The 24,173-nt window shown below is 42.7% G+C and overlaps 1 protein-coding gene across 10 annotated transcripts in view; it reads right to left on the reverse strand.

Moving 5' to 3' along the window:
- TSPAN4 (tetraspanin 4) overlaps nucleotides 1-24,173 on the reverse strand; it is a 525,920-nt gene that overhangs the window by 58,166 nt on the left and 443,581 nt on the right. For all 10 annotated transcript variants that reach the window (XM_081011602.1, XM_081011606.1, XM_081011608.1 and 7 more), the window contains one exon: nucleotides 10,212-10,403. In XM_081011602.1, coding sequence (XP_080867728.1) covers nucleotides 10,212-10,403 — 192 coding nt within the window. The remainder of the gene's footprint in view (nucleotides 1-10,211; nucleotides 10,404-24,173) is intronic.

Here is a 24,173-nt window from a genome sequence, read left to right on the forward strand (position 1 = left end):
TGACAGGACAGGAGTTACACGGAGCAGGGCCTTTTCCCTGGTGATGCCCATTGTATGCCTCACTCTTCCCAGACCTGCTCTCTTTTGGCCTGTATTTTGGAGCTTTATAATTTAGGAAGACTTTGGAATAACTGGTTGACAAGTCTTATCAGTTGCTGACATATGAGCGGATTTTATTTGCTGCTATTCTGTGTTTCTGGTGCACCAGAGTTGGCTAAGATGCCAGAAGGGATACAATTTCTCCATTATCTGCACAGCAGGGGGTGTTCAGTCAACAGTGCAAAGGCTAAGCTGAAGCATTCCCTGCTGGTTACCTGCTTTCAGCAATAGGGGTCACTGTTTGGTAGTACCCAATTGGTTAGCTGTCAGATTCTAGAGCTCCCTATTGGTGGCTCTTAGGTAATTCACAAAATACAGAGTACATTCATAAAACACAGTATACGTTCATAAAGCAGTAACATAAATCTCCATTGCTACATACTGGGTATATATTTCAGCAGTTGAAAATACAAGTTTATGACTATGCTGTAGTGTAATGCTTATGCGACTGTGAATAAAAGGTGGCTGGGCTCATTGTCTCGGGGTTTGGGGGGGGGGAAGAGTTACAAAACTGATTTCCAGTAAGTGCCCCCCTTTATTTCCATAACAAGTCCTTGAGTCTGTACTCTGAATGGTGGCACCAGGGAGCTAGAAGGTGAAGGGCTTGTCAGTCCAACCCCTGCACAGTCTCATCAGGGCTGACCTTAAGGCAACTGGAGCAATTGGGCCAAATTGGGCCCCGCGGGCCACTCCTAAGGGGGCCCCTGCACCAGGGCATTCTAGATGGATTTTATTTATATCTATAAGATTTTGCAGACTTTGGTTGTGAACTGGGGCCCTACAAAAAAAAAAATCAAGTTGCGCCCCACTGCTTCAAACTAGGCCCCACTGGCTAGCCCTGAGTCTAATAGTTGCTGGGCCTGAGTTGCCCTGCCCTTGCATGAAATCTTGGGTTTACAATTTTGGGAGAGGGCAGACTGCGGCACTGGGGAGCGGGCAGGCTGGCGATTCCCCCTAGATTTAGAGGCCCAAGTTGTCCTGCCCTCACATGAAGTATTGGGTTTGCAATTTTGGGAGAGGGCAGACTGCGGCACTGGGGAGCGGGCAGGCTGGTGAGGCCCCCTAGATTTAGAGGCCCTAGACTTCAGCCTACTTAGCCTATACATAAATTTGGCACTGGATATGAGGCCGTGTGCACACTAACCAATTGTAGTTTCCCCCCTCAGTTATGCCCTCAAATTGCTGCTCTTAATCTAGATTGATTCTGCTGTCCACAAAGGATGGTGTGGTTTGCAAATATGTGTTTGAACTCCTTTCCCTTGATTAGGTTATTCATGCATTTTCCTCCCTGTACAAGTCCCAGGTGAATCAAGTGATGATTGCGAGTTTTGTATATGCCCACTCACAATGTAACTGGACAGGTGTGGATATGCACACATACACACACCTTTCAAGTCTGCCTACATCTTTCTTTTTTTTCCAAACAGGCATACATAAAAACATTCAATCTAGATTGTGTGTGAGCTACCACTGATTCTAGAATAAAATGCCATATGTATGCAACCTAAATCAGAACCATGAGTGTAGGGAGCAAGGAGCATATATTTCAAAGAGTCACAGCTGCAGGCCAACTTCCCATTTTATGTTCTTTCATATTTGTATGGCAACTTCCACAGCAGGCACTGCTGACCCTTTATCCCAATTTTAAAATGCTATGGAAAGTACAACACCACCTTCCCTCGAGAAGCTGCATATGTACTAAGTAGCTAAACCAAAAAACCGCTAGTAAATCCAGCCACTTCTACCCCTGTTCATTTCCCTAAAACCCTTAGAAACAGCCTCGTCTTTTGTTATGCTCTAACATGGAAATACATGCAGGTTATAAGGCTAACTGGAATGGGCCAAAGTGCAATGAAGACTAGACAGGCTCAGGGCATGGACCACTAAAAATTCTTACGGTTTGCTTTCAAGTAAGCTTCCCAATTCAAATGATAAATAAGGAGGAGAATAAAAATGCACTTTGCTGTGGTTCAGTGGGACTGCAGGCTGCTGATATAAGAAAGATTTATGCTTTGAGACAACACAATCCCAATGCAAACCATCCACACAGAAGCTCATAAAGAAGATTAATCTTACATTGCAGTGAGACATATTTCACCACAGAAGTTTTCCATGGCTAAGATGGTATCTAGAGAAGTTTGCTGAGGGAATACCTATAGGCTAAGAATCACTATGCTGGCGGGTTTTTTTAAGCCTTTATGTGCTACGATTCTGTAGGAGCAAGGGGAGGAAAATGAAGTAGTTTATACTGCAACTTCCTATTACTTTTACAACAGGGTTCCCTCAAATTACATTGCAACCTTTGAGTCCTGCAAGCCTCTTTTCTTCTCACAAGCACTTAATTTTGGCTAGGTCAATGGCCTGGTTTACACATCATCTTAAGCAGCAACTAACCATGGTTTCCCATAGGGTTGGGGTATTGTTTAGGAGTTTTTGGTTGTTGTGGATGGTGTTTTTTTTGTATTTTATTTTTAAATCTTATGATTTATGTGGAAATTGTTCAGTTTGGTTGTGTACTTTTTGATGTATTTTATTTATTGTTTATGACTTCTTTTGTTATGTTTCTAAGTATGTTGTAAGCTGCCTTGAGCATTGTTATGGAAAGGCAGCATACAAATAAAATGATGGTGTCCAAACCAGTAGTTGTGGTTCACTGAAACCTTGGTTTACTGAACCATGGTTTCACCAGGATTTATTGAAACAAGCTAGGATCATTTGCCACAGGTTGGAGTTGATTCATTTCAAAGAATAAACCATTCTTAGCATGTGCAATAGTTTGTCCGAGTTTAGAAGTAATGAGGGCGAAAAACAAAGTTGAAAGAGAAGTGAAAGGTGGAGGACAAGAGAGGGGGAGGAGTGCATGAGCCTGGAGCTTATGTGTGTAATTCTATGGTCTAGGGCTTAGTGTTATGCGTGAATGCAGTCAACAGCTAACATTATTAGTCACTTTTATTTCAGTGATTGCATTACTTTAACAATAAATTGAAAGCAAACAAAATCTTAGCAATTTTGGACCAGATTGAAAGAGGAGACGCAGAGTGTATTAATCATATGACTCACACTCCTGGTTGACCAATTGCCACTGCAAACATAGCAGACAAGTATTGTGAATTACAGAAAATAACCTCTGTCATAGGGCTTTGACAGTGTCACAACTTAGTGATATCTATTGGAGGGGGGATGGGAGGGAGAGTACCGTGAAAGCTATTACTGCAGGGGACTGTTGCTTGTCTGCTGCTAATTCTGTGTGCCAAGTGCTTGGCATATGTTTGCCTTCAATGTTTGCTTCCCAGATCAAACCCTTATTTTCAGACTAACTCATTTTTAGATCCCCGCCTTGCCATATTTCCTTCCTTCCTCCATAAGGATGTTGTTTGTGTTTTCATTGCAATTTTCTATTTTATTTTAATCTTTGCCCTCTCTCAGTCTGCTTGTCTATATTTCCTAACCATTTCCCATCCCTAGCGGACGGTGTTTCTGAAGGCTATTGCTGGGAGGATATTGCTGGGGTTCTCCTAATGGCCTGCTCACATGACAGACTGTTCCATGCAAACAAACAAAACTGGATGATAGGGAAAATGGTTCCAACTTAAGAGTGGGATTCAACCAAGCTTTACTCAGAGTAGACCCACAGACATTAATGAACATTACTAAGTTAGGCCCATTAATTTCAGTGGGTCTATCCAGACTAAAACTTAGTTTCATACCACCCTTATTATGCAATCCTAGGAAGCCTTCTTCCTTGTGTATTAAGTTTCTATGTGGAGAGATTATTGTTAGTACATTTAACATCATTATTGTATGAAGGGTCAGTCATGTCAGTTCCCACCTGCAGGCTGAAGTGCTCAAGCCAAGACAGTTTTACCACAACATCTGCCATGTGTAAGATCTATATCAGTAACTAGCCAGATGTTGTTGAACTCCTGGTTCCATCAGCACTGACCACATTGGCTATTCTGGAGCCCAACAAACATCCGAGGGCCACAGACTCTACACCCTGCTCCAGATTATTGATACTCACTGAGAATTACACATGCCCTTGGCAGGTGTGCAAATATCTCTTATTGTTGGACTTGGTGCATTATGGCTGGTGGTCTAATACTAGAAGATAGCCGGGGGGGGGGGGCGACGCACATAATTGATGTAAGGGCTGAGTACAATTTCAGGATGTGTAGCATCCTAGACAATATGTGATAGCTTAAGGTCTATAGCACTTGCTACCAGTTTCCAGAAGCAAAACACAGTTTCTAAAACGCAAAAGACTCATAAATCACAGTTTGTGGTTTTTAGTGGGTGAGTCCACCACATTCTCACTTGGGCTTCCCACATGAATCATTTTATATTATTAGTTTAGCAATCTAGAGGGGGGATGCGGTCCCTAGAACTGTATGTCAGACAGCAGATTTAATTGGCATTTTATGGCATTTTCTGTATTTTATGACTTTTGGAAGAAAACAGACTCCAAATCAATAAAATCTCATAAAATACCAAAACCACAGATCTCTGTCATATTCAACGCATGCACTCAATGCAGCTTTAGCTACTTAGCTACAGCCACAGAATAGCAGAATGTTAATTCAAAGAAAGAGAGCACTAACTTTAGCATTCCCTTCATTACTAACCTTCCCTGGGACACAAAGGATCTACAGATTGCCATCATAAGCCCTGACCTCATTGGGCATACAAGTGTCACGCCATCTGCTTCTGAACGCAACCAGCTGCTGGGGCTAGATAAGTAGCACTCAGAGTACATTTCTGTACCATCTCAAACATTTAGGGCTGGGATTCTCCAATGTGGCTAAAGGAGGTCAAGAGACACTGACCCTTGGATTCAACAGCCAGCTATATGCTCCTTCAGAAACCACAGGTCTTGGATGCCAATACTGCAAAAATGAGGATTTCAGAGTGGTGTGGAATATCTGCTCTAAACAGACAGCACCACTGAACTTTAAAAATGTAGGCATCTTTACTGCATAAAGAAGCAAAGAACCCTTTAAGAAGATTTAGTGGGCCAGATGCTAAGCAAGAGGAAGCTGGCTTATTTCCTAGACTTTAATGGGGGCTCTAAGAAGTCGCAGCAGCTGAGGAGCCTCTTGTATAAGGAAACCTTATAGCTGTTTCACTGAAATGCCAAGCAGATACATATATAGATCCTGAACCTGCAACCTCCCTGGGTTATGTAACTCACACTGCAGTTAATGGAAGAGCCAGGTTTGAATCATAGTTATAAGAATGCAATGCCTCACAGCAAGCAAAGTATGTGAAATAAAAAGGGTGGGGGAAAGGTATGGCATTCAACTAAATAACCGTGACTGCGCAATGGGACTTCCCCCCTCCTCCCGTAATGCAGGCCCTGCCTGACCCCTCAAATTCGGGGGGCACACAGGGGGAGGAGAAAGGGAGAGAGTTCCATTGTACAAGGAGAAATCCTTGCACTGAAGGAACTTAGCGCTATGTTGAATACAACCCTATATCTCTGCACTGGTGTAAAGTAAGAATAAGGCTTTCTTAGGAAATGCAGACAGCTGATCATAGGGAAATGTGTTAGCCAAAAGTTAAGCACAATGCTGCCTTCCCAGCAATGCAATATAGATAGCTCCAGGCCTTACAGTCAGAGACAGGGCTGGCCCAAGACATTTTGCTGCCTAAGGCGAAAGACAAGATAGCGCCTCCCTCCCTACAGAAGCCACTGGACTGGCAGTTAGCCCTTACACTAGAAACAGGATAGCATCCTGCACCATACCTGAGGCAATGAATCAGGTTAGGGCTACCAGGGCAGACTGTGTGGCAATGGCTGGGGGTGGGGGGGTGTTCAGGGCTGACACTGCTAGTCAGTGCAGACAATACTGAGCTAGATAGACCAATGTTCTTATTCAACATAAGGCAGATTCCTGTGTTCTATGTAATACGGAGCAGGGCGGCTGCTCAGATCCTGCTTGTTGGCTTGCTTCCCATGAGCATCTTGTTGGCCACTATGAGAACAGGATGCTGGACTAGATGGGCCCCTGGTCTGATTCAGCAGGGGTTATTTTTATGAGAACCTCTCTTACAAGCAGATAAGTCCCCCTCAAAAAGAGTCAAGAAGGGATTGGTGACTAGCCCACTGAAAATTGCCATTAGCATCATCCACTATATTTTCCTGAGGATTTCTTTTTGCACACCTGGTTCTCCCTCTGTCCGCAGACTGCACAAGTTGCCAACAACTGACTTGCTGTGTCCCAAAGAGGATCCTGGGCTTTGTTAGAAGACCCAACAATTTGAACTGCTCTTTGAATCCTCGCTAAAGGTCTGATGTCCCCATATGTTATTCAGGTCAGCTAAAAATAGATTGAGGAAAGTTTAACAGGGGGAAAAGGGTTTATGTCTAAGGGTTATATCTAGGGTTTTATATCTTAATTTACATCTCATTGTCTGGGCCTTCAGCAATGGCTCTGCCTACTAATTAAAACAAATGAGAGGAGCATGGTGTGGGGAGACCCTCTGGCTTTATCTAGGCTCTGCAAAATGAACTTCAAATAACTTCCTTTGTAAAAGAATAAAGGAGAACGGAAGGGAGCTTGGAAAGAACTCAGCTAGTGAGAGGGGCAATTAGTACTTTTCAATCAACAGGCAATGAAGAGGTCCATCTACAATTATCCACAGAAAGAGACCTGCTTTTTCTCCAATTTTCTCAGTGATAGAGCACCTGCTTTACATGCAAAAGGTCCAAGGTTTAGTTCCCAGCATGTAAATCTGGGAAAGATGAAACCCTGGAGAGCTGCTGCCTGTCACTGTAGACAATACTGAGTTAGCTGGACCAATGTTCTTTCTCAGTACAAGGCAACTTCCAATGTTCAGTCTGGTTGGGGAGAAACAACAGCTGTAGGACCATCACCTTCATTTTCCTGGATATGCTGGTTTCCTCATGGAGGTCGTAGGAGCCAAAGATGTGACTTTCCCCACCTGCATTCTAAAGTGCTACACAATCCAGAAATGACTTTGGTTTCTTCGTCCGCTTGAGTTTGGAAGGACCATAGCTCAGTGGCAGAGCGCATGGTTTGCATGCCAAGGGTCCTATGTTCACTCCTCTGTATCGCCAGGTAAGTCTGCAAAAGACCCATGTCTGGAAACTTGGAAAGCTGCAGTCAGGCAGTGTAGATTATCTTTTGCTGATCTGTTATGGGACTCCAACTCTCGGCAGTCTAACATGGTCAATAGCCAGACAAGGTGGGCAAACAGATAGGGATTGACTGGGTGAGAAGGGAAGCCTTGAAAGAAGCACCAGTACAACCCTTCCCCAAAAGGCCATCCTTAGACCAAGAAGTACTCAACAACTATAGGTCAGTGATAAATATCCCCTTCCTTTCTGGTAATTCAGGAACTTAAGAAGCTGCCTTATGCTGTGTTGGACCCTTGGTCCAGCTATTTCTGCATTTTCTAAGTGGACTGGCAGTAGCTCTCTGGGGTTTCTGACCAGCCTTGTTTGGAGATGTCAGAGACTGAACCTGGAACTTTTTGCATGCTCTGCAAAAAAGCCGGAGCTCTTTCACAAAGGACGCCTCTTGCCAGCCAACTGACTTACAGATGTCACCTCCCTCCCTCCCAACTCCTGTCTCAAGCCATTAAAACAACAGAAGCTGAAACACCAGACAAGGATCAATACCTACAACTATGTGTGGGAAAACTATGGACAGAAAATCATTCACAGGACAATCTCTTACCATTCTCCCTCACACACCTTTTAACATCTCGCTAGTCAAATTCCCTGTCACTGGTAAGAGTTTTGGGCATCAGTTCTTTCAATAAAGCTGGAAACAGAATGCTTTTTAGAAGCCTATTTCAAGTACGTTTTCTTCTTTCCCCCCTTAATATATAGGCCTGTCACAGATGAGACTCTGAGGCTTGGGCACCTTTTTAAAAAAAATGACGCCTGAAAGCCAATTCACACGCCTAGTGTCTTTTCTTTTCTTTTCTTCTTCTAAATTCCAGCTATGACATTCCTTGCTTATTGTGAGTAGGCCAACACAAGCAGACAATAAAAATAAATGCTCAGTTTGAATGTCACAGCCAAAACATATTGAGATGATTTGAAGAGGTGTGCAAAAAACCAGTTTGACGATGGAACCAATTTCCTGGGCTGGTGGGGTGGGTGAGTGCTGTCAGACCTGTTGGGGCTGCTTTAGCTTTGGATTTCCCAAGTCAGTCAGGGAGTTGGGTCTATGTTACTGTATACAGTTCTATCCTATGAAAACTGGAACCAAACTGCTTGTGGTTAACAAGTCAGAAATCATATTGCTATTTTGAGGCCATTTTGGCATATAAGTGCACAGGGCTGAGCTGCACAGGGCCTTATATGTTAATACCAACATGTATTAAACATCTATGTAGTTGGGTTTCACCAATGTACTTAATGGTATCCCTGGGGATTTTCTGAATACATTTGTGCAGGGTGCAAAGCCCCACACTGATGTTTTCTCACTGATGTAAAAGCCAGCAAAAAATAACAATCCACTGTCCACATACATAGGCACTGCACACTATACGAGGCACAGGAGGACAAGATGACAGCTTTCCTCTCCGACATGGCAGGGTACAATTTAAGGTGTGCCGTACTTCAAGAAAATCAAGAAACAATGGGAACAAAATTGCCTCTAAGCTAACTTTCTTCTGCCTCTCATTTTTAGCTTTCAGCCTGCTCTAAATTGTGCTGACTGGAATGATTTAATGGGAATGACTGCTCCAGAATGAAAAGTAGCATTCAGTTCTGCTCACTGCCCTAAACTTTAACAAGAGGCAAAGGTTGCTAAGCAGCTATTTCAAACATGAGAGAAGTGAGGATCACCCAGATCACAAAGGGAGCAATTCAGCTCACTTGCTGTGTACTACTGTCAGCCCCAAAATCATAGAAAAGTTGTTTTTCATTATCTATGACTGAGAAAGTACTTGTCCCAAACTCCATGTGATTTTTAAAATGAATTATGAACAAAATATCATAATTGCATAAAATACACAATAGAAAACAGAAGGAACCCTCGTGAAACCCCGTCTCATTTTGGCTCTCTAACACTACATGATATGTGTGGGGATCTACACATTGGTGAGTTATTTCACCCAGTGCTTTTTTTTCCTTAAAAAATGTTTAGGGGTACTCTCATTCTGTCTGAGACTCAGGAAACACCGTGACAGGAAATGAGGCCGCCATCGGGGGTAGCAACGGAACTGACGATTCACCGTGCTAGAGAAGAAACTATTTTTTTAAAAAGACTTAGTTTCTTCTCCCGTTAGATTCACAAAATGTTTAGGGGTATATGTACCCATGTCCCCCCAGAAAAAAGCACTGATTTCACCTATTGCCACACTACCACCCAGTTCTGATGATTATATAAACTATGATTAATGCAACTGAGAATGAGCCATGTTCATTCTTAAACTCCTAATCCTCTCTCCTCATATATATGTGAGAGGTGAAGACTGAAGGCTTCCACTTCTATTTTAAGAGCAACCCACAGCTCTGTATTATGTTTGAATCTGGGGAGGACTCTTTTAAACCCTGACTCAACTTGCACATTCTTTTCTTCCATGACCATTCCAGGAAAATTATTAAAGTATTTCATATATTTGATAGTTAAAAGCAAATCATAGCTAAGAACTAAAAACAGGACAACCAGCTCTACAGGACTGCCATTTTTATCTTTATATTGGTGATGGCTATGATTTGTAAAATAAACAAATAACAATGTTACTGATGTGCTCCCACTTGCATCTTTAAATGTCTAAATTTATATTTTTTTTCATTATCTAGCTCAAGGGTTAAGAGCCTTGGTTTAAGTTGCCATTTTGTTAGCTAGGTGGCTCTCCTAGATGCACATCGGCATGTACCATATCATCCATAACTGCTTAATATGTATCTTGAATGCCATTCATAACCAGTGCATTCTAGGTGCATATGTCTTACCCCAGACAAAAACAGTTGGCTATTTCCAGCATATGGTGTTGAGGTGACTATGCAATTAGAATGCACAGTACCCAACATTAAGAACATGCTGTGCATCAATTCAATATCAACACATGCACCCAGAGGCCACAAAGCAGGATGCAGGTAGACAACAGAACCACCATTATGTTATACTCACACTGAGCAGGAGGCACTTGTTTTCTTTGATGGCTCCTATGCACCCCACAAAGCCAATGATCATTACAAAAGTCCCTGTGATGATCAGCAGATTGGCAGCTGACAGGGAAGGGAAGGAAGAAGAGAGGGTAGCGAAGTTCCCTTGGGTAACTGCTAGCCATATGCCAACTCCAAGGATCCCACAGCCTCCCAGCTAGGAGAAAAAACAAAACAAAAAGAGACATAAGATTAGACAGTTGCACTTCCAAGGAAGCTATTATCATAATCATCACCACCAGTATCCTTCATTATCACTAATAGCAGACATAGCAGTATCTAAGAAGCGCAAAATATAGCTGTAATTAGTTTTACAGTTATGCATATTTCTATTCATCGAAATCACACAGTGCACATAGCCTGGCAGAGTATCATCCATTAGGACTGATGCACAGTTATGCTGGGTACATTTATGAACATAGTAAGCGAGAGACTCTGATCCCTTAAAGCCTTCACATGAAAGAGACAAGGGAGAAAGAACGAGCAGGAGGTATGGAAGTGTTGTGATCACCCCTCTCACAGGCAGATATGGAAATTTGGACTAGTCTCATGAAGAAAGAATGCCACACAGCTGGGATTGGAAATTAAGCCCAAGGATTTCAACAGAGTGCTTTTGCTCAAATTGACATTTTTTGCTTAAAGAACATGCACACACTGAGAGAAGCTAATGAAGTCTTGGTGTAGCTGGAGACTAAAAGAGAGTCGCAAAATAATGAAGGCAGTTCAGATATTTGGAATTTCAAGGCAATAACCAGCTGCAATCTTGCTCTCTGCTGTTGGCAAATAAGGCACAGATCTTTCCTCTATTATTCCTTTCCCAGCTGAGGTGTGTGCCAAGGACAGCCATATTCTCAAAACTGCTCAAGGACTGGATTCCGTCCCATCTCATTTCCAACAGGAGGTGTGTCTTCAAGGAACCTCCATTGTGAGACTCCTGCAGAATCCAGTACGATTATCCAAATCATATACTGTTTATGCAAGATATAGGGCTGGTGATAACATTGCATTGCAAGCTCCCCTACCAGGAAATAAGTAGGCTGCTTTTCAAGTAAGAGATGGCACCACAGGCTCATGCTCTCGATCTGGTTGTGGGGGGAGTTTCATGGATGAGAAAAATGAGGGCAGAGAGCAAATGTGACTTTTCCCAGACACTCATCAAAGGTAGCTCCACATACAGTACATTGCAAGGCTTGCTGTAACCATGGCATCTGTCACCATGGCCAGAACTACCCTCTTCCATGAATGGGCACAATTGGGATATCACTTAACCTGCACAAAGGCACTCCTGGCCACAATGCCCAACTGGACAGCCAGGTTCAAGACTGAGTTCAGGAGTAACCCCCAAGCTATGAAACTGTGTTTTTAAGGGACATGCTACCCTATCCAGTGTAGGTGAAATCCCAGTTCCTAGACTAGCTCTTTTACTGAATTAACTTGTCACCAATCAGAGTATTCATCCTACTATGAACAGCAGGTTTGTAGGGGGAGGTTTATGATTCCAGCTAGAACCATGGCAGGGGCAAAGACTTAAATCCCTCTCGTCTCATCCCCCTCATCCCCATGCAAGTTATTTGTTTAAAACAACTGACCCACAAGGCCAAATGAGATGAGTAAAATCCTGTCTGGATTAGCCTTCAGTCAGTATGCACATCTAGTCTACACATTTGTGTCTATTAATTTGTGGTTTATAATGGTGAGCAAATGCTAACATTTGCAATGATTCATATAGAAATGCCAAAAATTAAGCAGAAAAAACAAAATAAAAGAGATTTTACATGAGACCAATCACAAAGAATAATGCCATTTAAGTTCCTTGCCTTTCAAAACTGAGATTTAGAACTGCACATTACCCATCTCAAAAGGCCAAAAGAGAAACTATGCATGGAAGACAGATGTGCCATTTTCACTCAAACAATAAAGAAAATATTAACTAAATGTCTGCAAGAAGGGCGTGGGTTGTAAAAAGAAAGACAGGGTCATAGAAAATCTTTAGAATTAGAAGATGTTAGGAAAAAAGAAAGCCAAGAACACATCATATGACTATTCAATTACACACATAGGATTCACACAAACTATTCTGTCTGAAGCAGCATACTCCCATCTTATACCCTCCAACATTTCTCTGCTGAAAACAGGGCCATCCTGTTCAACAACAAGAAGAAGAATTGTTTCTTTGTACCCCACCCATCTGTCTGGATTGCCACAGCCATTCTGGACAACTTCCAGTGTATATAAAAACATAATAAAACATTTTAAAACTCCCCTATACGGGGCTACCTTCAAATCTAAAGGTTGTATAGTTACTTATCTCCTTGGCTCGGGAGATGCTATATTAACCATTAGTGTCTTAAGTATATGATTGAAACATATAACTAGATTGTTGCTAAAAGTTTCATTATCATGGAAAATATTTTTTTATTGGTAAAATGCAGTCAAACACATTCTATGCACTAATGTATGTCTCTACCACTTCCCCTGATAACTGTATACTAATGAGAAAGGTACAGTTGCCTGATAGTAGATAGTACACTTTGAAATCTATGAGGATGGTGAGGTCTGCCAAGTTGAGGTGGTGGCCTCTACTTAGTAGAATGAATTGTTCATACAAAGATTCCTTTGAGCCTCCTTGCCTTTAAGAAACATAAACATTTATCCCCGAGCCTTTTCTAAGGTCTATTGGGCCATATGAAAACAACTGCTTTTCATGCAGTTTGGTTACTCTTTATGTACACTCTTAAAATGTTTATTGTGAATAGTTTGGAGGGTACTGCATGTAAAGGATACTAGGAGAGGGGTTTCTGGTCAGGTGGGACATAGGTAAGAAATAAAACAGCAAGGGACTTGGAGACAAACACAGAAATGCGCTTTAAAAGTTTTGTTGATGCCTGTCTGTTTTGATTTTTTTACCCTTGACATCCATGCTCCTGCGATTTATGGATAATTGTACTCAGTTATTAATGTATTGCCCTCCTCCGAACCTTCCGCTAGTTCCCCACCATTTCTTGTTTGCAGTGCCAAACAATTCACAGAAGAGTGATGAAACAATGACTCCTGACAGTTTTCAGAGCTTGCTGCTGTGTGGAATAAAACAAAAACCAAACCACTAACGGGCTGGTTTTGATAGCTTTACTGTCTTCCAGAAGGCCCCCAAATTGTCACGGTGAAAGGAGACACTAATCACTGAAACAAAAGAGTGACAAAAACAAAAACAGAACTGCTAAGATGGCATGATATATTAGCAAATAAGCACCAGGCCTATATTGATTTCGCAGGAAATGTGTGAAGCAGGCCCTGTTTATCAAAGATGACACCTTCAGCTAGCTTCCTGATGACGGCAGCATTTATCCCGCCTTGAATTAAAATACAGCAAGTTCTGAATGCTTGTACTGAATAATTATTTTTGACACCTCCTCTTTCCTACCCAATTACAGCAGATATACTGCCACTTCTCTTCCTTATCTTTATTCTCCGGACAGCCTGAACAGGGGTAACACAAGAAGGACTTTCATGTAAGCCGGCCAACTCTTCTTCATTGTGAGCTGCCTTGGAGTTGCCAAGAGGTGAAGGAGAGCCTTCATTTTGAAAAGAAATTGTTGAAAAGATGTAAGCTGGTGTTGACAGAGTTTTCCCTTTTTTAAAAAAAAATTCTTAGAACTCAGTTTTTCTGCTGATGGATTGGTACCTTGCTTCATGTTTTAGTATGGTGTTCTCTTTTTTATTGATGCTGCTGCACTTCGTAGATTGGGGTGGCTAACTTTTGCGGGGCCCATAGGCACAGCTGGAATTATGAGACAGTGTTGTCAGCGCCACCTGCCCTGGTTACTGCCCCTCCTATGAGTTCGTGTATCATGCAGATGAAAGCACACATGTATGGAGAGGGTAGCTGGTAAGTGGGTAAGCCAGAGAACAACTTGAAGATCATAATGCTCACCTTGTTTTTAAGACAAGAATTGCAAGTCACCAAGAATCGTTTTCTGAGCCAAGGAATAACAAAACTCAGCTACATCTCTCCAAGCAGACTTGCTTCACCTATACACCAAGTAAACCATGAAGTCACTGCTTTGCACACCCATCCCTCTTACATACAAACACTGGGGCAGGGCTGGGGGGTTGCAGACCTAGAGATTCTTGGTTATTAAGCAAGTTAGAAAGTAAATTATTCAGGCTTCGATTGATCTTGCACTACTGTAAACAGAGTAATCCCAAGTAACTTCAAATATAAGAATTCAATTGGGTGCTTCAGTTCTGCACACATTTTATAATATGGTGGTAGAAATTGCCTCATTGTTCATCCTAACGGTCTTTGTGCCCCTAAGTGATCTTTATTCCTTTTATTGTCTAGAAAATGCATCTAATCAACAGCTCCTGGGTTTGTTATCAGATTAGGATCCACACACACACTGCATTGCCTTCTCATTTAGCTTTAAGTAAGCTTTTTTTGCAACAACAGCACACACGCAAAAACCCAGCTAATACTGGTCATGTATTATACATAGGGAGTTGTGGGGGGAAATCTGTTCTTCTATTCAGTTGTATTTTACATCTGCTTATAGGGGCTTAGTTGGAGAATGCTATGCTCTCAGAATAATTCTAGTTAATTTTCTGAGAGCACATTCTACTACAATTTTAACACCAAGGAAAATAAAATTGTCTCTTTCTTTTTACACTATAATATTATTTCAGAGGCATTAAGAAAGATTTCTAACAGCAATAGTTGGCCCCTTTCTGATGTTTAGGAACTCTAAATTGTTGTTCCCATAACTCCTTGGGTTCACAACATGCACTGACAGCTTTAGAAAAAAAGTCAGAGCTGTTCTTTCTAAGGCGTCAACTTTAACAGAGCAAAAATCTCCTTAGAAAAATACTGAAAGGCCTATTTTGTTTCAGGAGTGGGAAGCTGCACACAATCAAAAAGACTTCCTCTTTACGCCCCAGGTTGTTTTCAGTTCATGTTGTTAGTTACACTTTGTCCATGATCTTGGCAGCTAAATGTTTTCCCTCGTAAAATTGCAACTGTTATATCCTGGACATGGGAACAATTTGGTGCCTTAAAAACACAGCATGGTTTGAGTGTTTTCAACTCAGCAGAAGGCTATAATGACAATGCTTTTAAGTCAAGTTATTTCTGAAGACCCTGACGACAGGGCTGGGGAAGCTGTATCCCTCCAGATGTTGCTGTACTCCTATTATCCCTAGCCATTGACCATGCTGGCTGAAGCTGACAGGAGTTGGGAGTCCAGCAACATCTGGAAGGTCACAGTTTCCCCCACTGCTGCCCTAGAGGGTACATATAGGGCGGGAGTCAACTAAATAGTTGCGTTAGTGTAAGGGTTTGCACTAATGCATCAGAATCCCCCATTTTCCTCTGCCTGCACCATCCCTACATGTGCTCTGGAGTGTCGGGAGACCCCTAGAACAGATTTAGAGGGTGAATAGTAGGATGAGAAGAGGGAGAGGGTGCGCAGCACTGACGGAACACCATCCTTAGTGCTATAGTGAATATACCGGTAATACATAGTGGGCAAAGCTAGACGTGGCAAGCAACACCTTCTCCTGCTAGCCTGCCCTGTTCCCCATGACCTGGTGACAATAACAACAGAACCACCTTGAACTGGAGGTCTGAAGATGAGGCCTACCCTACCATGGACTCTGTGTGTCCACAGTGCGTAAGAGTCCTCTTCAGGAGCAGAAATGAACATCCAACTGGACAGGGAACCTATGCCCCTCCAGATGTTATTGAAGTTCAGCTCCAATCATGCCTGGCCACTGACTATGCTGGCTGGGGCTTGAGGGGAGGTGGAGTCCAAAGCATCCAGAAGTTTGCAGGTTTCCTATTGCTGGTGTAGTGGAACAAGTCACTAGTGGTTCTAAGAAGCGTTTCTGCAAGGCAGGGCATGATTTCTACTAATCCCTCCTACGCAGTGCAGCCTCCCTATGCCTCTCAAAAGCTCTTGGTTGAAGGCCATCTGGAGCAGGAGCAGAAATGGAATAGAGGGGTGCAATTGGTAAAGGGGATTGGTGGAAATCAGGTGGCCTGCCTGGCACAAGAAAAAGCACTTCAGCTAGAGCGGAGTCACCTCTGAATACAAGTATGTATGCAACACTGAACATAGCTGTTGGCAAAAGGGAACCTGTGGACTGGATACAGGGATCCTGGTCTTCCAGCATCACCTAGTGAACAGAACAATATCTTCTGCTTATTGCACTCCAAGCTCTATTTCCTCGGCCTTGTACCTTATGGGGACACTGACCTGAAGAACACACATCTTCCAGGTCTAAATTTACCCCCAGCATCCTCAAAAGCTCACATGAATGCAAAGGAATGTCACATGGGCTCATCATTGGCTGGAACACATAGATCTTGTTTTCTGCTTGGAACAGTGACCACAGCACTGCTCAACATAACATGTGAAAAGAAGACACACACACACACACACACACACACACACACACACCCGTTGCCTAGAAAGTCTCACATAGCTGCATTTAGTTTCAGAAAGGGAATTCAAGTTCAAAATAAAATGAGAAGACTTCTAAAAAGGAAATGAGGGTGGGGTTAGAGGAGGTTAAATTCCTTCAAGAAAAGATTTCCATTTTTAAAAGGAAGCCTTTACATCGCTAAAAGCAGTGTCAACCCTTCCTTTTAAAAATGGGAATCTTGCCCAAATCAGAAACAGTTGCTGGCAAAACAAATGCACATTGATGAGGAGGCAAGCAAAGAAGGACTTTGGAAGAACAAATTGTTTAAAGGCATAAACATGAAACAAACATTGCTTTTAATAGTAGGGAGAGCTCCCCTCAGCATGCTTAGAACTGTGGCTCAGAAAAACTGCCCCAAATCTCAGAAACAGCCCAGTTTATTCTGAGTCCAATTCATACCTTAACTGGGAACATGGCATGGTCCAATTCCTCCCCAACTGTCTGCCTGCCCAACAAGCCTCCTACCTGTCCACCTATGACTCAGGGACAACTCGGTGGAACTCACTAGCAGTTGGTTCAGAACAAACTACTATTTTATACCGTGCATATTTATCTTATACAATTCATTACCACATGACTCAGTGGGGACCATTAGCTTAGATGGATTTTTAAAAGATTAGAGAAATGCAGAGAGGACATGTACATGGAAGGTTATCTGCAATTATAGCAAAATGGAACCTCCACAATCAGAGTATGTATACCTGAGAATACCAAATACTGGGAGTATACAACATGGCCTTTATGTCCTGCTTACAGGTTTTCCAGAGGCACCTGTCTGGCTATTCTTAAGAACAGGTTGCTGGACTGGATGTGTCTGATTAGGCAAAACTCTTCTTCTGTTTGGCCCTGAAAACTGACTGTAAGGGGGGCTACCATTGGCGGTGAGGTTTTTGTGTGCCAGGATCTTCCTAGCAATGTGAATTTAATAAAGTGGTTTGGGGGCTCAGACCCCACCTCTGTCTTGTACTTGGTTTATTTTTTTGGGGGGGGATATTCATTGTATTTTAGTCTTAGCTCCCATGAAATGAGTGTTTGGAAACTGGCCCCTCCCAGTACCAGCACAATTTTGTGAATGGGCAGGCCCCATAGCTGTCAATGTTTTCCCTTTTTTAAGGGAAATTCACTTATTCCGAATAGGATTCCTTGCAAGAAAAGGGAAAAGTTGACAGCTATGGCAGGTCCTTGTTCTCGGAGGCGGGAATGTGCAGGGATGGGGACAAATTAATAAAACGGCTCCTCTCACTCATCTCACCAAGCTGAAATCCAGAGAGAGAACAAATCCCCTTAAGACACAACAGTTAAATCCTGCCATTAGCTAAGATGGCGAGGTTTTTGCACACACTCCCCCCTTAGATGGATTAGATAGCTAAACCAGATTGTTTTTTAAGTGGCCATAAGGATCTTATTCAAGCTTGTCTAATTTCATAGGCATCAAGGACAAGAAGCTCATCACCTTATGTGTTGACACTGAAGTTTGACAGCAGAAGAAGACCTAAAGCCAAGGACTTCTAAGTAATGGGCTCCATGTTCTTGCTACTTGAGATTCACACAAAACTGGTAACAGACGCCTGTTGCTCTAATACATGCTGAAGGATGCAAGATGAAGGAATAATCAGTTTGTGCAGGGGGAGGCAATGGTGTCACAAATCAAGTTTGACATGTACTGCTGTACAGAAAATATATAGTCCCCACACCTTGGTAAACGTTGCCTCTGGTCCAGAAGTGGGGAGCTTGAGACCCTACAAAGGTTGCTGGTCTCCAACTCCCATTAGCTTAAGCCAGCTTTTGCCAATGGTCAGGGATGTTGGTAGCTGAAGTGCAGCAACATGGAGGGCCAAATATTTCCTTTTGCTGCTCTGGACAATTGAGACATTGACAAGGTAGCAGCTGAGGAGAGAGGGTTCTGGAGTACAGATCTGACTTTGTATGATAGCTAAGTTCAAGTGGCCCAAGGGGCAAGAATCCTCCAAAACAGGAGCGGGAAGGTCTACAGGCTTGACTATTTCCCAGAAGGGCAAACTGGGACATTGGGAGATTAGGTACCTCTGAAGGAAAACTGAAGGACCCATAAGCAGGCACGGGCAAACACACCAGGCAGAATTCAAGGAGAGACTGGTCACAGCAAGGCAGAGAAAATTCCAGTCCATAAGCAGGTTCAAAGCACAGTCAAGTCATTCTAAGTAAGAGCTGCTAAACAGCCTTCCAGCAGCCACTTCCTGCCTCCTTTTACAATGACTGCTGAGAGATGAAGTAAAGAAAAAGGGGAAGCTCAAATGGTGTCAAGTGAACCTCAGTTCCAAAGCTGGGAGGGGGGCATTCCTAAAACCTACATTATTTCCTGGTACCCCGGCTTTGTACTGCTGCCCTCACATCAATAGCTCAGCAGTTGAGAGGAACAGATAGCCCATAGATGTTTGACAGGCAAGTTTCATAGGTACTGTAGTGCACACTAAAGCGGAACTGTCTACTACTTTTTACTTGACTATGACACATCTAGGAACATAAGAGCCAGACCACTGGACCATCTAGCTCAGTACTGTCTTCACACTGACCAGCACTGGTTTTCTAGGGTTTCATCCAGGGAACATTTGTAGCCCTAACAAGAGATGCTGGAGGTTGAACCTGGGACCTTCTGAACACAAAACAGATGCTCTGCCATTGAATTATGGACCTTTCCACTTGGCTTTGACCTTCCTGAGTTTCTGAGGCCGTCCACCTGCTGATAATCAGATTCATTCCAAGTTCTTTCATTTCAGGAAGTCAGAACATCAGCTGCAAGGAGATGAGCCATCTCTCTGGTTGCCCCAACACAGTGGAATGACCTTGCCCAGAAGCCATTTTTATGTTCCTCCCATCTCAGTTTTTGTGACATCCATCTACAGTGGTACCTCTAGATGCAAACAGGATCCGTTCCGGAGCCCCGTTTGCATCTAGAAGCAAACGTAACCCGTGTCCACGCGTCTGCGCGGGTCATGTTTTGGCACTTCTGCGCATGCGCGTGACATCATTTTGAGCGTCTGCGCATGCGCAAGCAGCGAAACCCAGAAGTAACATGCTCCGTTACTTCCGGGTTGCCGCAGAACGCAACTCGAATGCGCTCATCTCGAAGCACATTCAACCTGAGGTATGACTGTATTTGGACAGAAGGATGGCAAGCTTTCTGGAGGCTGCGTTGTTGAAAACTTTTTAAGTCAGCACTGCTCCACTTTTTGGTTTCTAAATGTATTTTGTGTATGTTGAATGGAGTGCTTTACCATTTTGTTGTAAAGTGCCTTGAGGAGTGGGGAAGACGGGTTTCAAATATTTTAATTAATTAAGCAAATTCACACACATATAGTGGGAAGTGTTCCTCGAACTTTGCAGAAGTTGTTTGCAAGCTGCTATGGTATGCTGTGCCAAAGTGGAACAAGATGATCCGTTCCCCCACCAACTGTGCTTTTCCTCCTGCTTGCTTTGCTTCCAAGCCACATTCAACCTCCCTTCCAAACTCATGGCAAGTCAGCCTGGCACGTAGGCTGCACGGCCGTAAGTAATAACACATCACACAACAGCTGCTTCTCTGTGACGGCTCTCATGGCGTTAGTTTACAACAAAATCTATTGCTTGCTGTATTTTCCTTTTCACACTCCTTCATTTTGTCCCAGTGTCATTTATTTCTCCTTTGTCCCATTGCATCAAGATTTGCTACAACCCTGAGGAATAGAATGAGTTTCAGATGTATGGGACGGAGTAAATCACAGAGAATTACAGCTGCCACTCTTTGCAGCTCTGAAGATGATAAACAGTGTGCGGTGATTAAAAATTAAAAGCTCTCTGAAACTAATTGTTTAGCCTGTCATCTCACATCCTTGTTATCTGCTTGAAAAATTAGCTTGAAACAAAAAGCTACAATCTGCAGTGCTGATGCAGATTGGTTTTCTGAGCATCAAAACCAGCACATAAATTGGAATTGTGCATAAGAACATACCAACCTCTCTGCAAAACCCAAGCACACCCACATTGTAGTCATGCTTGCTTCCATCAGTGAAGAATTGAGGTGTTCAGTGCAGCATCTGCTGCAACTTCCTTACTTCAGTTTCGGTTTATATAGCTGATGATGTGGGCAAGGTCCTTGTGACAATGCAGACATCAACGTGTCTCCTCAACCCTTGCCCCTCTTGGTTTATTACAGCCTGCCAAGTAGATCCAGAGTGTGGTCAACACATCCTTGCAGAAGGGAGTGGTCCCAGCTTATGGCGCAACAATTGCAACTACTCGCAGACAAAACATATTATCTTGACTCATTTCAGTCTGGGTTCTGGCCTAGTTACGTGACTGAATTGCCCTTTGTTGCCCTGATGGATGACACTTATCAGGAAAAGGACAGACCTAGTTTGGGCTTTTGATACTATTGATCATGGTATCCTTCTGAGCTGACTTAGTGGGATGGGTACTGGAGGCACTGTTTTAGAGTGGTTCTGTTCTTGCCTCCAGGGTCAGTTTCAGAGAACAGCATTGGGTGTTTGTCTTTTGCCTCCCTGGCAGTTGTGCTGTGGGGTGCCATATTGTGCCCAATGCTATTTAACATATATTTGAGTACATCTGGCACTATTTAGCAAGCCTTCAGGAAAATTATGTGCAGAGGTTCATGTCATTTCAGTTGGTGTAGCTATTGTTTTATGTCTTCAAGTAGCTTATTTGCTGTTGTCTTCACCCCTCCCTATTCCATGGAAGCCCTGTCTGCCTGCCTGACCTAAGAACAGCTCTACTAGATCAAGCCAAAGGTCCATCTAGTCCAGCATTCTTTTCTCACAGGGGACAACCAGATGTTTACAAGAAACCCACAAGCAGGACCTGAGAGCAACTGCATTCTCTCCACTTTCTCAGTAACTAGTATTCAGACAACTACAAGTTCTGATACTGCCTGATTTGCTTCCCTGCCTCCTCATCAGTCTTGGAGAACTGGAATCATATCAGATTGCTGTATGAAGATCTCATTGTATTGAGCTGCAAACAGCGATTTATGAGATAAATCCAATATATGTAGCCAGAACTCCAATATATGTAGCTTTGCCTTGGGCTTTGTTCCTGGTTTGAGCTTTGGCTCACAATACTTGCCAATGTGCAGTTTACAGGGTGCTAGAAACAGCACAGTGCAATGGACCTGCTGCAAAGCCACTGCCTTGCCCAACTTTCCAGATGCCAATGTATAATTCGGCAGTGCCATCTGCTACAGCTTCGAACTTTATTCTGTTTGCCAATACAAATAATGTTTTGGTGTCCAGAAACCTTCACATAGTATCTTTCATAAGAAGACCATTTCCAATAGGTTTTTGCCATGGTCTTTTTCCCCTGCCACTTTTTAAATAGTCTGCAAAATAGCACAATAATAGTTTTCATGTGCTTTGATCAGGAACTCACAAAATCCTCCTACCTGCTTACCATGGTGGGCATTCCTGGAACTTTGGCAAGAAGGATGCCCAAGAGCCTAAATACACTCCTCCGAGTTCTCACTTGCGCTGCCATTTGGATGAGATAAGAAAAAAATGTCTCTCTCTGGCTGGCCCCCCCCCCCCGCTTCCTTACCCATACTGCAGTGCAGATAAAGAAAAATTCATGCTTCTCTTTCAAGCCCTGCCTGCACCAGTGAGGAAAGTGTATGTGTGTTGGGGATGTCTTATCTCATTTGCAGTAATGTTTTGAGAATATAAACTGCCTTTTTTGTTTTCTCCAAACTGCAATGCAAATGAGAAGCAAAACTTACTTCTTCTTTGAACAAGTACAGAGAACTTGGAAGACAGGTGCAATGAGATTTGGATAAGTAAGGCAAAGTCTCTCCCACCATTTCTTGCCTTTCTAGACACCAGTACAAATGAGGCAGATTTCTGCATTTCCCACAACCCCACTGTGCATGACTGAGAATACAGATGAGGGGAAGGGGCCAGTGGAAGCCAAAATAGAGGCTGGGTAGAAAGTCAAGTTAATATTTGTGGGTTCCAAGTCCTTTGCTGCCTAGTTTTGTAGACAGAGGTCAAGGTCATATTATTGCAGATATTTTGGCTGATTCATACATAAGAATTGGCTCATTTGGGTAGTTAAGAGCTTACACGAGTGGTCTGCTCATGTTATCAGTGAAACATGGTACAGTGCTCATGAGGTACTATCTGTAGGTTCTCCCAGGAAAAAAAAAGCAAAATCCCTATTGCTTCAGTACTGTATGAACAACAGGGGAGGGGTGCAGCTAAGCAGTAGAACATATGCATTGCATGCAGGATATCTCAGGTTCAATTTGTGATTAACAGAATCTCAGTATAAGGCACTTTCATATCCTCATAATATCTGCCATATCTGTCACCATTGTAAACGAGCCCCATTCCCTATACTGTGTCATACCATCATATTTAGATTAAACCAATTACCTTTTTAACAGGGGAAGATAGTTATCAATGGTACTAGCACAGGTGAGAAAGAGTTAAAAACCACAGAAGCTCTAACAAGGTTTTGTGGAATAGATGCCTCTTCAGTAGCTACAGTCATGCAGTGAATCTCCAGACCACAAAAAATGTACCACAATAAATTTGTTAGCCTTTAAGTTTCATGAGACTCTTGGAAGTTTTTCCTGGAACAAACTAACATAGCTACCCCTCTGGAATAGAATACTCTGAAGGTGATGATTAACAAGGTCACAGCATCTAAACTTGCATATTCTCAAATTTTAATCAAAATGAAGCAGGGAATTTGAGCAGGAGATGAGTTTCAACAGAAAATGTACAATGAATACATATGTAAGACAAAAAGGGAGAGGAATATAAAGTGTGTGCATGTGATAGGGCGCGGGCAGAAATAATCAATTCACTTCAGGTTCCAGTTTTAAATAATGCAAACTTCAAAATGTTAAAACTGAGTCATCTGCTCTCAAAATGGTATTTCAAAAATGCAGCTGGGATTGACCATAATGAAATCAACACAATCAAAGGGAAGGTTGGATTTATGAGCTCTGAAATCAAACTGATCAAGTTCAATATCTTGAAATGGCAACCAAAAATGGCAGGTCATAAGCAGGCAGTACTCTGGAGCTCTTATTCCTTATAGAAGCCCCAAGGGGTAGAAAGTAAATCAATGATGCTGGAACATCGTAGCTCAAAAGAGAGATTGCTAATTTGTAGCCCACTGGCCAGAACTGGCTCTTAAAGCAATTGTATATAGTCCCTGGTGATCCTAACAAGGTGTGGGAAAGTTTGTCATAGTTTCATTCATAAAAAATTGGAAACAATCTTTTCCTGTTCTAAGAAATGGAGATAATCCACATTTTAATGTTACATCCCTCTCTGTATTTTGTTTTTTAATGAAATGCATCAGTTGTACCTGTGCCCCATAACTGGGATGCTCTTAATGCCAAGAGACTGCAGCTTTATTAAGTAATATCACTTTGCACAGAAAAATACACTTCTGGCCCTCAGACCACCCA

The sequence above is a fragment of the Podarcis pityusensis genome (genome assembly GCF_964106645.2).
Source record: "Podarcis pityusensis genome assembly, chromosome: 1".
In the NCBI taxonomy this organism is placed as follows: Eukaryota; Metazoa; Chordata; class Lepidosauria; order Squamata; family Lacertidae; genus Podarcis; species Podarcis pityusensis.